We start from the raw sequence: 16,232 nt of genomic DNA, 5'->3' as shown, positions 1-16,232 counted from the left end.
CCCTTAATGATTGTATTTATAATTTAAGCTTTTGATAAACAATCAAAGTGCAATGGATGGATTTTTGGGTATACCACCAATCAACATTAATGCAGGAGGCTGCAAAAACAAATGTGCTTGTTCACAACGTATTTTCTCTCATCAGTATGAACAATATGTCAGTATTTAAAGGAACAGTTTCTTGTATATGCCCAACGAGACTCACCTTCAATTCCGTTGAAACTCTAAAAGACCATATTTCTGCGTTAAAAAAATCAGCAAAAAAAAACTGAACTTAACAAATGTGAATGGAAAATGTACAGCTGCTAACTGTACCCACTCACTGATCTCGAAGGAGGTGCCTGTCTATGATGTCATGAGCAACCCTTTCACTTCTTGGCTACCGAGACCAGAAAGTGTATATCAGTTTGCTCACCTGAAAAGTTTACATCCTTGTTACATTTGAAGTTCGTCTTCAGTCAGTCAAAATAACTTTATTCGTCTTATTGCCATAAAAGTACACATACATACATATAAATCATCATAAAATACAGTACTTATTGCATAATTCAAAAGGCAATACTCTTTGATCTGCAAGTCTATAAAATCTAAGCGTACCACTTAAGCCTACTAAGTCAATATATAATAATAAATACTTATAAAATCGTATACGACAATAAAACAGTATTTGAATTCTATTAATAAATAGTCACATCACTAATTCATATTGATTCCTAATGGTGATAGCGGATTTGCTCAAACTTAAAATATAGCTGCACATTTGTTTGGATGAAAGGCTTTGAATGCCAATCAATCCTTCTTTATAAGAAAGAGTGTGGAAATTACGCAAAACAGGTAATAAAAAGGTTTCCCTAGGAATGGAATAGAGTGAACAAAATAGAATAAAGTGACAAGTACTTTGTTTCGAGAAATTGTCACAAGGGCATGGCGGTAATGTTTTTTCCCACACGCACACAAATTCGCCTTCTTTCTTTCTCATGATCTCAGACTCTGGCACCTGTGTACTCCCTTTGTTTTATTATTTCATGTGAGTCTCACTGAAAACCTGTATGTGAAACTCAAAATACTCATTCCCTGCCTTTGCTCAGCTCTCTAATTTTATGGTTGCTGAAGAGCCCCTGGTCGGCGAAATCTGTGATTCACAAATAATATTTTTTTTCCTTTCGTTAACAAAAACTCATTCAGACTTCAACTGGGGCATGCATAGATTTTCTTTGGTGCAAATTAAACACATTAGCCTATTTGAAAGCTTGTACAAGTGACAAAAACTAATCATGTCACACGTTGACTATGGTAATGACATTTCGAGCACAACACTTCCTATCCTGCTGAAAGCTACCATACTTATTAGAGACCAGTCAGCAAGACGAACTACTACACCAGTCTGCCGAAAGTTTCCAGGCTGTCACTAGAGGCGAGAGTCAACCTTAAATCTTTCTGAATGGTACATAAAGCATTATACCTGTCACAACCTACACGACAAATTAACTGTCTCAAGAGGCTCAGTGCTATTAACTTTAGCAATAGCATAAAACGAGAATAAAGTCACAAGCTATTTTCAAAATTGCAAAGTTGACTGCTAATGACGACGATGGAATAAAAAAACTCATTGACTATAAACATTTCTTGCCTTTTGCTGCTAACTCCTGTTTGGTTTAGGTGCCACAGAGTGTGTTATTCCTGTTGCGTCTTCCAACTGTCGGATTTTATTTCTGTCTTGATCAGTGTTGAGCAGCATTTAGTTAGGGTGATACTGAAAAACACCAATGAACAAAATGCACAAGCGAAAAATACCTCACAGTTGTTCATGTCACTGGATAGCTTGACTCCGCCTCTTCCGTCACAGTGGCAGGTGTAGCTTCCAAGTGTGTTGACACAGGTTTGCTCACATGGTTTATCCTCACATTCATCCACATCTAGCAAGAAACAAAGATAAAGGAAATAAATGTTGCTATTTCCCTTCAAAAGGTCTAAATGTAGAATCTCCAATGCAAATATCATATAATCTACAATTTGTTCCAATGTTTCTCTTAAGGCTTTTCCCAAACAGGAGATTCATCACAACTAGGAAAAAATGCAGTGCTTAATTTGAGCTGGTGGTCGGTGGAGGGCACCACACTTATTTTGGGGCCCAGCACTTATTTTTCTCCATTAGGCATTTACTGCGAGCAGAACACACGTATGGGAAAGACGGGGAAAGAAAAGGACGGAAAGCCTCACACAGGAAGAAGGTAGAAAGCTGCAAGAGTGAGCTCAAGGGACAAGGAGTGGCTGCAAATTGATTAAAGAGCCGCAGGATGGCGTTAAGATTATGCTACCTCATTATTCTATGCTCGCACATTTAAGTGTTTCCGAGGAAGGGTTTTGGCACCAGTACCTTTTTGTTTATATATTAAGCACTGAAACAATCTAATCTACAAGTTACTCATGTAAAATCAAATTAACTTTCCTCAACTTTGGGTGTATACTAGTGCTAGAATTTGCTCCAAACCGGACTCTCACCTAATACAGCTTCTAAATTCATACACAAGAGAACAACTGTCTCTTTAATAATGTGACAAAGGCTCCGGATATTAGTAGCAAGTGAAGCACATGGCTCCTTATCAAAAGAGATTTTTGGAGCAGGGACCAGTTAATTAAAACAACGAGGTTTAACATGAGGGAATACCATTTAAGTGCATCAGGAATTCAATATATGATTTTGTTGTCAAAATACCCTAGTAGAGCTTGTATAAAAGCCATTTTGGGATTAAAGGAAGACAGAAACATGAGTTAATAGTCACTGCATAATAAAAGAGCACTATAAGAATGTAAAACACTGATTAGGACCAACCCTAGACACCTCTGGCAAAAATGCACTCAACCAGTGAAAGGAGCAGACTTGGTTCTTGGGAACAAAACAATTTAAGAAGGCGGTGGTATTTCATCCTCGATAAAGTACCCTTGCAAAGAAAAATAGCTAACCGCATTACAAAAAGTAGCCTACCACATACTCTACTTTTGGATAGAGCAGAACCACTGAGTGGTCACTCATCTGGTTACAGCCTCACTAGTGTTGTGCTAGAGATATTCTTGGAAGGAAAGATTCTCTGCTGAAGAATGGGCCACCAATGACACACCACTGCTTGTTAAGTTGACAGGCAACCCATGCTTCTCTGGGTAAACAATTTTTGCGAACGTTAGTGGACAGTCTGGCACATTTTTGGACTACAGCACAAGCAATGAGGGTTGCAAATCAACTTAGAGAAAGTCAACCTGCCGGAATCCTTGGACAGTCCAGACCAGTTTAAAGTAGCCAAACAATCTTTTCACTTCTCCCAAACAAGTGGAGGGTTTACAAAGGTTTTCCTCTTTAATACCTGAACTAACTCATAAAGAAAGAAAAAACTCCAGTAATAGAACACATCATTTGCCTCACCTTTTTAGCGAGGTAAGCAGACATTTTACCATTCTTTTCTGGCTAGCAGTGCTTGAATCAGATTTTTTAAAGAAAGGTGTCATCAATTCTCCCTAAATAGAGTATCCGGACTACAGCCAAAAACGGATCCTTAGAACATAGCTAGTTGGTGGACATTCTATATAGTTTTATGGGCTGGTAATTTTTAAAATGTATTTTACAGTTTTCTAAAGCACAGACCCTTCTGAAGAGATTGTAAAACTTAACAAGCGAGTTAACATTTATCAAGCAAAACAGTGGCATAAAAGATAAGATCTAAACATAAAGTAGCACACTCAATTTGTTAAAAGATATGGAAAACATCAAGGTCCCAAAGGCGCTCAATAGACAAAACAGAGCAAATATATGCAGTCTTGTTTCAAAACATTTAGAACATGCAAGAGAGAAGCTTGGTCAACATACAAAAGTTAACCCAGAAATTACATAAACAAAGTTTATAACTTTGTTTGGAAAGAAACCAAAGATTCATCCATTATCAATACCTCCAGCGTCCCATTTTAGAGTATTGCTGACCGGGCAAAAGGGACTAATTAGTTGTCCTTAATTACTTAAATCTAGAAGGCTCCTGGCCTAGGATGTCTGTGCTAGTGCACCAAATGATTTTTGCTACTCTTTAAGAGCTGAAGGGGTCTCAAATGGACAACTGTGAGTTAAGGATACATCATTTAACTTCCACCTGGCCCCCAACACAATCTAGTACCAGCTCTCTAATATTAAAGGAAGGTTAGATCGTGTTTACCCACCCAACAATCAATTGGTATCAGTAAGCGGACTCCTTTACAGTCCCTATAAATGCCAGCAAGCATCCTCTAGTTGATATGATACACTTGTGAGGAGATGAAACGTTGCAAACACAAAACATAAGATTAAGGAGGCTTTCTGCCTTCCTAGGTACAAGCATCTCACATAAAGTTTTATGTAAAGCAGGGATTGATTTACTTTTGATTTCTTCAAGGGTAACAAGCGACAAGTTGCCTTCCTATTTGGAAAAGGAGCTGAGTAGGGCATAGAGAGAAAAATCTATTAGGGAGAGCTTCAAGCTGGTTTCCTCAAACTCAAACCTCTCACCTCTAAGTAGAGAGATCCAACTATAGTGGCCCAGCAGGGACACACTGAAACTAAATCCCAGTAATAGTTTACCATTATCCACTAATCAGAGAGAATAGTGCGAGGGTAAAGGGAGATAAGAACTATTTGAGCAGTAGCAGCACCCACCCCTCAGCGCCTTGAGACCCTCACAGGTGGTAGTGCGCTCTACAAATACACTGATTGATTGACTGATCGACTGATAAGAACAGTAGAAGTGAGCTCCCATTGCAGTCATGATTCCCAGCTCCAAACTGTATACAGGGAGAATCCTTCTCTGCAGAGTCATACTAATAAACCAACAGCCTCCTCAGGCTAGACTCCAATAGTATACAAACATGGGCTTTTGGAGCAATTACAGAAAAAGTTTGAGATCATTTCTAACAATTCTTGTGAGAAAAAACTATAAGAGAAGTTACCAGGAAAAACTGATCTTCTGCCAGCAGAATAAATAAAAGATAGGCAATCTATAATTTGCAAAAAGTAGATAAATAGGTTTTGGGTTTTTTCCCCGCAGAACCCCACTGTCGAATGCCAGGGTTGCCAAACAGCAAGACTGTCTAGTTTTGATTTCAACTCACACAATTTTCTTCTACTGCACAACACTTCCTGTCTCTTTAACCATCTCTTGCAAGTCTTATTTATTCACTGCTTCCTCTCCTTTCCCCACATTTGCGTCCTCTTTCTTTCTCTTTTCTCTTCTAAGTCAAAGTCTGATGATGAAAAATAAATAAGTCCAGGTCAAAAATGTGTGCCTGTGCACAAGAGGTGACGTTAACTCATTAAAAGCATCACCACCATGGTAAAATGGCCCAGATCTTTTCTACAACAAAATGGATGGAAAGCAAGGGGCACAAAGCAACTTGAATATGTAATGCAGGAGCAGGCTTGCTAAACTTTACTAGGACATCTATGTTAGGTTTGTCAAAAACAGAAGCCGGCTGAGCAAGACAATCCAAAGTGTCACATAAGAAATGTGAGGAAAAACTGAATGCTCTGTCCCAGTGACATCAAGCAGGTGTGATTGTCAAAAGATAAGGATGGAATGACCATACTCACCTACACATGCTTTAGCCACTTCATCGTACTTGTATCCCTTGTTGCAATGACAAGAATAGGAGCTTATGTGATTTCTGCATTGCGCTGTTCCACAAATGGCAGGTGAATCCTTGCACTCATCAATGTCTACAAAAACACAGAGACAATACAATTATTATTTCAGAACAGCTTTGCCCCATACTGTACGTAAGATAAGGATACAGGACACGGCTATTTTCCATGAAGAAATTATGGAATCATCCGGATTTAAATGCAATTTGATTATCTATTGGTTAAATTGTCTGACATCAAGAAATGTGTGTAGGCTTTTGGAAATATGCGAGCTATAAAAAAAACAGTACCACCAAAGCTGGTGCTTCAATCTGATAAAAACTTCCATTGGGAATGGAGTGGTGTTTGAGGCATAACTTTTGTAGGCGACATCCTGACCAATGCTTGACCTGATTGCTATATAAAATCTTGAAAGAAGACTCAGTAAATTAACTTTTGCTGCTGACATCTGCTGTAATCTGCTGATCAAGATTTCGAAACTCGGCAAGGCCATGCAAGCCTCTTCCATTCTTCTCAGTTTGGTAAATTTATTTACAGTTCTAAGAAATGGAACAAGTGGTATGCAGCACTATCTACCATGCGCTGACAAAGCAAACACGTTTGTGACAAAACCAACAGGTTTGGCTTTCATTTGCTAATAAAGACAGGTATGCACATCTTAGCACAGACTATTTGTGCTTGGTTAATTGTATATCCTGCTACACGTTCCTACAGGCTTTTACATGTAAAAGACAAACAGGAAACAGACAAAAACATCACAGAAAAGGCAGGTTGGAAAGGGAAGAGGCACAAATAGGGGGTACACTTTTGTGAATGGCTGTATTTACATAAGGGTTTCTCATCGAGGCGCCTTAAATTCAAAAGATGCACACAGGCAGGGGTCCAGTGCTCTCTATGCTATACAACTCAACTCAACTCAAGCTGTAGCTGTAGCTCAATGAAGAGGTCCAAAAGGCTGACACTGGCTTGGGGTTGCTTCTGTCCATGTACAGAGGTAAAATGGCTTAGCGGTTTAGGGCGGACTTTTTCAATGAGAGGAGAACCAAGGATTATTTTCTTATGGTTTGTCACAATCTAAAATGAAACAGTAAGCAAAACATGGTGGACTAGAATGTGGCCAAGAGTAATTATCAGTGACATTATTTTAATTTGTATTAAAAACTCTAGTTACTGCTGTTTGCCCACTCTGCGGACAGCTCCTGCACTTGGTGTCCCTGCTATGGTGACGGTTGTTGCTGATGGAGTTCCTGCTGTCATCACAGCTACTGTTGTCACTGTTGTCCCTGCTATGGTTCCTACTGTGGTAGTCACTTTTGTTGTCCATCCTGTGCTTGCAACCTTAGGCACCACCGTTGTCCTTGCCTTGCTGGTACCTCCTGCTCCATCAAGGTTTCACTAATGGCCACTGCTGGGTCGACCAAAATCTATTGTCGCTGCTGTGCTGGCCGGGATTGCCGCTGCCATGGTGGCACTGCTGTCATATTCGCTGCTGTTGTTCCTGCCAGTAGTTGTGGATGTTGCTGTTGCCCCTGTTGTGGTTACAACAGTGGTTGCTACTGTGGCCCCTGCAGTTTTGTTCGTTGTTCCTGCTGTGGTGACAATTGTGGTCCTTGTTCTAGTTGCTGCTGCTGTGGAAGCAGTCATCATTGCAGTGGTACCTGCTGTCCTTGCACCCATTGTTACAGATATTGTTGCTACCTAGGGCGATGCACCGAAGCATACAAAAAGTGATAAATGGAAAGCCTTATTTTATCTCAGTCACTAGTAATTACTCAAGCCGCATCCCAGTCCATCATTATTTTGCACACCAGAAACAAGCTATAACTTGATTAAAAGTGGCTGAGAATAATTCAAGCATTCCATTCATTATAATTTGTATACGTTAGTTGCTGCTGAAGTTGTGGTTGTTGCGACAGAGGTGACAGCTTCTGTAGCAACAACTGTTGTTCCTCTTATGGTTCGAACTTTGTTTACTGCTGTTGTCCCTACCCTGCCACTAGCTGTTGTTGCTGATGTTGTTCATACCAGGGAGACAACTATGGTCGCTGCTGTAGTTCTTGCTCCTTTTCTGACTGCTGTGCTGGCAGCTGGTGTTGTCTCTTCCATGGTGGATGTTGGGGTCACTGTTGTTCCGGCAGCTCTAATCACTGCTATTTTGAAAGCTGCTGTTGTGGTCCCTGCTGTGGATGCACACCAATGTCAGAGGGAGCACCGGTTGCTTCATATTGAGAGTGGCGAAATGGACTACTTCTTTAACCCCCTCACCAGTGGAAAAACACAATGCAAAACATTTAAGTGCTCAAATCAGAACTTAAATTCCCTCTGAATGCTCTTTTTTGCTATCACATGAATTCTGATGAAAATCCTGGAGCAGTCAGTAGCCTGATCTAAAAACAAGTTCTTATTAATCAAGTGCTACTTAGCCTCCCCCCTATTTAAATCATTAGGAAAACCTGAGATGCTTTAGGTTTTTACAAAAAATATACTTTTAAATGTATCCAACACCATCTTCTCCACCAGTGGTCAGTGATGACAAGTGAACTCCTGCTGTACATCCACTTTCATTTTTTACGTTCTAGGGAACTCATGTCCCAGCCTGCAGACTGCAAGTGCCAACTCTTGACAACCATTACAGCACCCATTCTAAAAAAGTTAATCTACTGGATGAACGTAAAGTATGTTTTCAAAAGGAGAACTTCTACAAAGACAAAGGACTTAGTGCTTCCAACCTGGAAGATACATATGCTGCATTTTGAGGGAAAGCTCTTGAAAAAAAACATGAGGATGACCCTACTTTGTAGGTGTAGAGTTGAAGCCAACCTTCTGCTGCCTGCCTTTGCTAGCGGTCCCCAAACCAGAGAACTCTGGAGGAAGTAATCAATAACACACAGCAAGCTCAGATAGGTTCAGGAAATACTTGAACAGCAATAATGACCACAAAGGCATTCTGGAATTTTGTCACAGACATATCGGATGAAAAATGTATGACATCATGAATGAAACCCAACACAATCTCTAGCCAGGATTTTGTGCTCTTAGCTACAAAGTGTGGTACAAGGTCTATTAATCAGTTGATGTACACCAATTATGGACACATAACTTAACTAGTTAGAGAAAACAGCTTAACTAATTAACTTTTGCTTATTCATTTATTTTGTTTGGTGTGCCCAGGAAAAACTATAGAGCTCTGTCTATGGGATGTCGTATCTTAAGTGTCTTAAATAGAGTGTAAACACTTGACAAAAGCATTCAGCCTTCAAGTATCAGCAGAAATATATGATTTTTTTTTATTTTTACAGATGCAGACGCATTTTTCATCCTCCGCAGGCATCAAATGCACAACGTCGATGGACTTTTGGACTGGGAAAGATGTGGAGTGAACCATTAACAGTTACATGAACACCATACCCACAATTTAGACACCATGACCAATGTGGCTACGGAAGGAAAACTCCAATCAGGAATATAGTTCAAAGTGTTATTACAAATACAAGCTCAAAGTCAAATAGACAATGCCAAAACCAAGTTATACAGATATATTATCACCAAGGGTTGCCCAAGGCGATGAAATACATTGTAAGGTATGAGCATCAGTAAAACTAAGAATTCAATGAGAATAATACAGGAAGTCAACAGAAATATCTCAGACACGGAACTCACGTGGTTCTCAGATTGCACAATCATTTTAGTCAATCTAAATTCAATTGCCAATAACCCCACAAATAAACAAATTAAAGAAATACATGTGTGGGGAGGAACACATGGTGCCAAAATACAAAAGGACAAACATAATTTGGAAAAATATATAACTTGGGCTATAGGACACTAACTAAAAGGAAAATAAAATAAGCGCCAGCATAGTGGCATTTCTAACCTAAAAGGACATTTCAAGGTGCAAGAGCAAATGGCAGAGAGGAAGATATACAGCATTCAGGGAGTCTTCATTAACAAAGCATCTAGTCGGCAAGCATCAGGAATATATCTGTCTCTGACCAAGACAGGACAAGGGCTGCTTCTGCTCTGAGCAACGTTTGGTCAACCAACACTAAATTAATCCACATGGAATGTTCCAATAGGTCACTAGTGTCAGTTCATGTTACGCTGAAGGGGAATCATCCAATAATAAATTATCACCAGACTTCAGGTTGCAACAGTTCAACATTTTCCCAAGTCTGTCCCAGGAACATCTCCTTTTCCATGTGACTCCAATGGGTTGTAACAAATGTATAAACTTTCAGCCCATGTTCCTGCATTACAATAATTTCAATTCCAAATGGGTACAGTTCTTCTAAATTTAAACAATACACTTTTTACAAATGGGACTTTGCTTCTCGTGGGAACGAAATCTGAAACAAGACTTCACGTTATGAGAACTGAATCATCACTTTTACGTGACTGCGAAATGCAAGCTCTGTAGGCCTCAGTTATGCTAACACAAGAATATATAAAATGCAGTTGAATGATACTTGTTAATAAAACACATAATATGAGTATAAATTAATCATTGGTAATATATCATCAGTATAAGTAAAACATTTTATTTTTTAAATGGAAAAAGCTTTGTTATTGCATTACATTAAGTATTGAGAACTGCATTTTCTCACTAGCACATATTTTCAAAGTCATTCATCTTTCATAATACACAAGATTCAAATTCTTCTACAAACACTGCTAGTTTAGAGTCTAAATTACATTTTAATATCAACTTTAGCCTTCCAGCATGTGATTAAATTAGAAAGGCACCTATGTCAAATTGTGAAATACAAGCAAACTGCACATTTAAAATGTGTGTCAGTGCAGCTTTCTAGCAGTTTTTCTCTCATTTACATTTGTATAAGCTTAGGGCAGAGCTAAAAGTTATGCTATATCACAGACATGCAGACATGCAGACAGGTGGAGGAACGGCCAACAAGCCTTTTCAGTTTTGACGTGGAAAGAGGAAGACACAATTGGAGGCCCAGCCTCGGGCTTCTGGCCAGGCTACACAGATTAAAAAGTGTGGAGAGTACTAAGGGTGGCTTAGTACAACAATACGAAATAATTAATCTCGCTGAAAGTTAAAATTTCATATATTTTCAGCAAGGAAGTTGACTAAAAGCCCAATCCAGTAGGTCTGCTACAAGTTCCATCTAAGGTGGAAACAATCCCCATCTCCATGACATATAGTAAAGGTAGTGGCGTAAAAAAATTAAGGGGCACCCCCTGCAAAGTACCTGTAGCGGGCGCCTTCCCCCCTGGACCAAGTTGGGGGTGTGCCCCCTGTGCACTGTGTACTGAGCTGCAGGGCACCCCTGGAGCTTGGGCCTCCCGCACACCACAGTGGCTGCAGGGGCCTTTTTACACCACTGCAAAGGTTTCAGTTGTTTGATGGGAATTTTGGCTATGGAGAAAGCTAGTTACAATTATTAAGGCTTTCCACGAGGCAAACAGCAGCGTAATTTCTAAAGAAGCCTCATTTGGTTTAGACCACAGCTTTAAAAATTGAGCCTGTTCAAAGTGTGGTTTTCCCCCGCACATAAACATCAGGTTCAGGAAGAGAGCTGCGAATCTTCTCCAGCCAGCACATCTGCACTTCCCACATATTATTCCATATTGATGCTGGCGTGCTCCCTCTGTGCTTGGACCAGTTGGCACGTAGTTCTAAAATTGGTGAATGGTGAAACGACGAGCTAAAATGATGTGATGAATGAATTACATTGTTGGCTGCTTGTTTCCTCTTTCAGAAAATGTTAAGCCCACAGAGAATCTGCATTGTTCTTGATTTCCTTTTTTGAAGAATGTAAAACGTCTGAAAATAGCGACAAGAGAACTCAGGCAAAGCAGTGCAGGTGGAACAGGCGGACATTTGCCTGAATCTTGGTATTATTCACACTGCAGATGTTTCCTACTTGGGATTAGATAGGAATGTGCAAGGCGTGGGGGGGTGCAAACCAGCAAGTTACGACCATTGTAATATTTGGCCATTCTGCTATCTGTGGTCTCATTATATATCAAGTATTATGCCAACGCTCGCGAACCAATTATTCACATTTGCTTCGCGTCCTCAGATTACTTAAAGTTCCAAGGACGTAAAAGGAATCCTTTAGACTACTCGACTATCAGTCCGGATGGCATTAATTAATAATTCACGAGTTCTTGCTCAAGTCATTTTTAAATGTATGTTATTTTTAATAGCGTCAGTTCTGTGCATCAGTGAGCTATGAGTACAGCCATGATGGTGGTGTTCCCATTGCCCAAACTTCATCTCTGTTGGAGCAGAAGCACAGTGTTATTAGGCTTCCACTAAAATGTCTGTTGGGATGGTATAGGAGGAACAACTGGGATATAATCTCCATTGGGCTGCGTGCAAGGCCGCACAGACCAAACAAATAGTGTTAAATTCGACCCTTTGTTTAATCAGCAGCTTAAAAGGTGCAATATCAGCAGAGGAAAGAGCAAAGTATTGCCTCTTCTGCTGCTTCATGAAGGTGTAAAAGGTAGTCCTTGATTATATGTATTAACAAGTTCAGAGAAGACCACAAGATTCCAGACCACACATTAAAGTTTCAACTGCAGGGTCGGACTAGGAACCCAAAGCAGTCCTGGCACATTCTGTCAGACCAGCCCCCATATGCTGCCAGCGAGCAAGTCTAACCACTACAATAGGGCTAGGGGGGTTCTGGCCTCCAATACTATCTGGGGAAAAATTGCAAAAACAGTGCTTTCTACAACACATTTTTAATGATATATTCAATAATATTCGTTTTTAAAACATACTAAATGATGACAGTGGATGACTTTATTGTTGCTCTTCAATAACTCCCTCACCACCTTTTAACAAAGCTTGTCACCTCTCCATACCTCCTCTCTCACATGTATTTTATTTGTTTTATAGTGCCTCTCTTACCAGTGTAAGGTATTGGAGAATTTAACATCACAGACACAGAGACAATTAATAATTTGTGTGTAAATCTTTGTATAGATTCACGTCATCCACACGGGTAGGCATTTTTTAAGAGTGGTGGGTCTGGGGAACCATAAACTAAGGATACAGAACGTAACAGTGGTTAGGGCTGATCCTATTAATAACAATTTATTTCTACCCAAACAAACCCTTCTTTTTAAGTAAAATTAGGATAATCAAAGACTGGGTAAAAGCATAACTTTATAATCTGTACTATGCAGTTTGTAAGAAGATCTTTAGCAGTTCACAGCTCACTGTGCTAGATTATGATTGTAATTTATGAACTGCACAGTAATAAAAGGAGCTCTGTGACAAACACAGTATCCCTTTGAGCTATGCACATAAAATACTGTTCTGTGATTTGCATAGTACATGTTCTTTGCGTTCTTTGCAACAGGCATATTAACCCTCTGCACTACCTTAGATAAATCAAAACTGATCTCTCTCCAGCAGGAATACTAATCACCAGAGTTAACTTGGTCTTTTATTGTTGCCTGAAAACTGTTGGATATACAAGGAACTCTGCAGTGCTTTTTAAACTACTGCATTGCTATAAACCAGCCTCCTGTAACAAAAGCATCTCACCACTCTCCCAGCCGCCCAGGGAAACGCTTGATGCCTGGTACGAAAGTGTTGTGGGGTGGTTCAACCAAACAGGCGAAACCTAAAGTCTAGAAGCAAAATTTGTTTTCTTGCTGTTGAAGCAGAGCCTGTAAGTTACTATATGTTGGTACAATGTGGAAAATGCAATGAGCAATAAAAAGTTGTTTTCCCGAAGCTTTGGACTATTAAGTATAGTGGTGAGCGGTGCCACACAAACACCATAGAGGACTAGGGAAAAGGGTAGAATCTTGATACGATGATGGATGCCTGAATGATTTTGGAGACAAAGAGCCACAACTTTAACAGCTGGGTGCAATTTGAGAGGAATGATGAGAACAAATGAAGTGTTGACCCCTCAATCTAACACAAGGTCTCCAGAAAAGTCAGACAAATGCAGTGACTTATTTGTGCAGGCTGCAGAAGAGTTGAGGAGAATCAAGGTGTACTCTTCGCCTGGTCCCTGACACTCACCCATTCTTCTCTAATGTTCTTTAAATGAGTTTTATTTTCAAGCATTGTCCAATGCCCAGTTGGAAATCACAAAAGGCATTTTTTCCAGGTGGACAATAATCTTTGCAGTACATCGGTCAGTATATTGCCAGGGCCACATGATCTGTGTTGGCTTCTGTTATGTTCTTGCTTATGTCCAGTAACCTAGCTGGGTTTTTAAAGAATGTTGGTGTTTTGTTTTCTGTATTCTATGAGTACTTGGACTACTGGTGGGTGTTTGTGTGAATTGTAACAGTGGTTGGAGGATGACCGAGGATGACCGAAGGAGTGTTTGGCAGCTCACTCTTCTTTGAAGCTTTATTTTCCAATGTCATCACACCCGTTTCCTAAAAGTGGGGCATGTTTTGGAGTCAGCCCCCTGTAAGCACGACAGGCATTAGCAAATCCTGTGATAACTGGCGTAATGGACGACTGACAGATTTTAATAGTTTTAGAGCCACACTGGATCTGAGACTGGCAGCAACTTTTAGTTTATTTATTTTAGTGAGGGTGTTAAATGAAGGAGAAATCTTGACCAGGAAGATAAAACAGTCTCTTCTAGGAGTGAGACAATTTTGTTGCTGAAGGAGATAATCTAGTGATCACATACTCTTTCCAACTGTCAGATTCTGGAGGAGCATTGATTCCCTTCCTGCAAATATGCATGATTCCTTCTATAAAATGTGTGCTTCAGTAATGGGTAACTGGTAGTGGGCACTTTCCCGCTGTGAATGGCAATAGGTGCCAATGACTACATACACAAAATGGGGCTCAAAGAGCTCGGAGGCAAGACTACTTGTTTGAGAGTCCTGCTGCTAGATTTCAATTTGATGAGGCATGCTTTAATTCATATCTGTGTCTCCTAGAACAAAGTGCTAAACATCACACATTTTTCCTCTTGTGGAATCATTTGTGGATGCCAACCTGAATTTCAAGTTGGATCAAAAGGCCTAGATGAGTGAAAGCAAATTACTCTAAAATCATACTCTCAGGCTCTGAAAGGAACTCATATGGAGAACTCTGTGTGGGTCCTCTTAACTACAGCTAGAAGGCCCACTCACAGAGGTATTATACAATTCATGAGCCCTCACTACAAATCCCTGGTATCTCCAGCCCCCCAGAATTACAGTTACCACTTAGTCAGGCAGAAGGAGACAGAAAGTTATAGGGATTGGTAGTTTTTGTTGCATAACATGCAGTGATCTGACTAACCCTGCCAATTTTTGCTTTTTCCCCCAAATATTTTACTCTGGGGCTTCAACTACTTTCAGCAACGGAAATCTCAGTTGTAAATGTCTACTGTAGTCATAATTCTAATGGGCCTTGTAACTCAATTTACCAAGCATATCAAAATTATCAGACCACTGGTTATGAGGGGCAATGTTGGAAAAATGGAGGAGACCAGAGTACCAGAACTGGTGAGACCATACAGGAGCCTTCTTGGACTATGAGGATCAAAATGCAGAGGCGCTGCTTCTAAACCAATCCCCTTTGCCATAGACCTGGACATATGAAACATTTAATCTATAGCTAAACTGAGGCCAATAATGTATTGGCTCAGACTCTGGCCAAACACCAAGGTATTATAAAAATAATCTACATAAGATCCTCCCCAGAACTGTGTTTTGCAATGCTTAGTTATATTGTGGGTGCTATTAAATTAGGAAAAGGTATGCGTCAAACTAAGTAATTGTGGATGTTTTTATTGAATTAGAGTACTGACAGATACATTTGGATGAATGTTTTACTGTAAAAGTTTTATATGCAATATGTTTGTATTCTGTGTTTTTACAGTCTTTTGAATGAATAAAGATTTGACTTGAACTTGATCTACATAGGAGTCTGTCTACTTGCAATATTCAAAACACGCCTTCTCTCTCTTATGTTTGTATGACATTTGAGAAATTTGGGTTATCACAACTATGAGATGATCCTGATTATATTCTGTTGCCTCAGCTGTTTTACCTACAAAAAACTGCTGGGAATTTATGGAACAGGTATTTTGCTGGCTCTATCCCTTACTGTGAAAATCTATTTATATTCTATTGAACCACAATATGCCAAAGTGTTGTTCTGTATTTTACCTTTAGCATCATTTACAATCAAATGGGACAGTATTCAAGTTTTTTCTGATTACTCTCTCTCTATTGCGGCCATACCTCAGAGTCTGTTATTCCGACCCTTCATCACAAGCTCTGAGACTTAAGTTCTTTATTTCATTTTTCTGGAATTGTGGCATATGGACTTATCTGATTTATCTAACCAAATTTGAAACTTCTGCTCCATTGATTTTTGCAAAATTTTGCTATTTATATTTTACCTGGATGTTAAGATCTAAATACTAATCCCTTGCACTAATAATCTTTTTCTTTCATGGGCACTCAGCTGTAGTTACGGCAATGTAAATGTATGTGGCACATAATTACATTTTCATGCTATGGTAGTTTGTATGGTAACCTACTGCATTTTAGAGTTTTATGAATTTACTAGCTTATAGTGCCATACAATGTATTTGATTTTATTTTGCTTTGTGTACACTTTTCA

The 16,232-nt window shown here is 39.6% G+C and overlaps 1 protein-coding gene across 2 annotated transcripts in view; it reads right to left on the bottom strand.

Annotated features, from left to right (window-relative positions):
* Positions 1-16,232, bottom strand: part of GAS6 (growth arrest specific 6) — a 333,398-nt gene that overhangs the window by 134,687 nt on the left and 182,479 nt on the right. For both annotated transcript variants that reach the window (XM_069204632.1, XM_069204633.1), the window contains exons 7-8: positions 5,603-5,728; positions 1,795-1,916 (exon numbers count right to left, since the gene is read on the bottom strand). In XM_069204632.1, the coding sequence (XP_069060733.1) occupies positions 1,795-1,916; positions 5,603-5,728 (248 nt within the window). The remainder of the gene's footprint in view (positions 1-1,794; positions 1,917-5,602; positions 5,729-16,232) is intronic.

The sequence above is a fragment of the Pleurodeles waltl genome, chromosome 8 (genome assembly GCF_031143425.1).
Source record: "Pleurodeles waltl isolate 20211129_DDA chromosome 8, aPleWal1.hap1.20221129, whole genome shotgun sequence".
Lineage (NCBI taxonomy): Eukaryota > Metazoa > Chordata > Amphibia > Caudata > Salamandridae > Pleurodeles > Pleurodeles waltl.
This window is presented reverse-complemented; position numbering and strand designations above follow the sequence as displayed.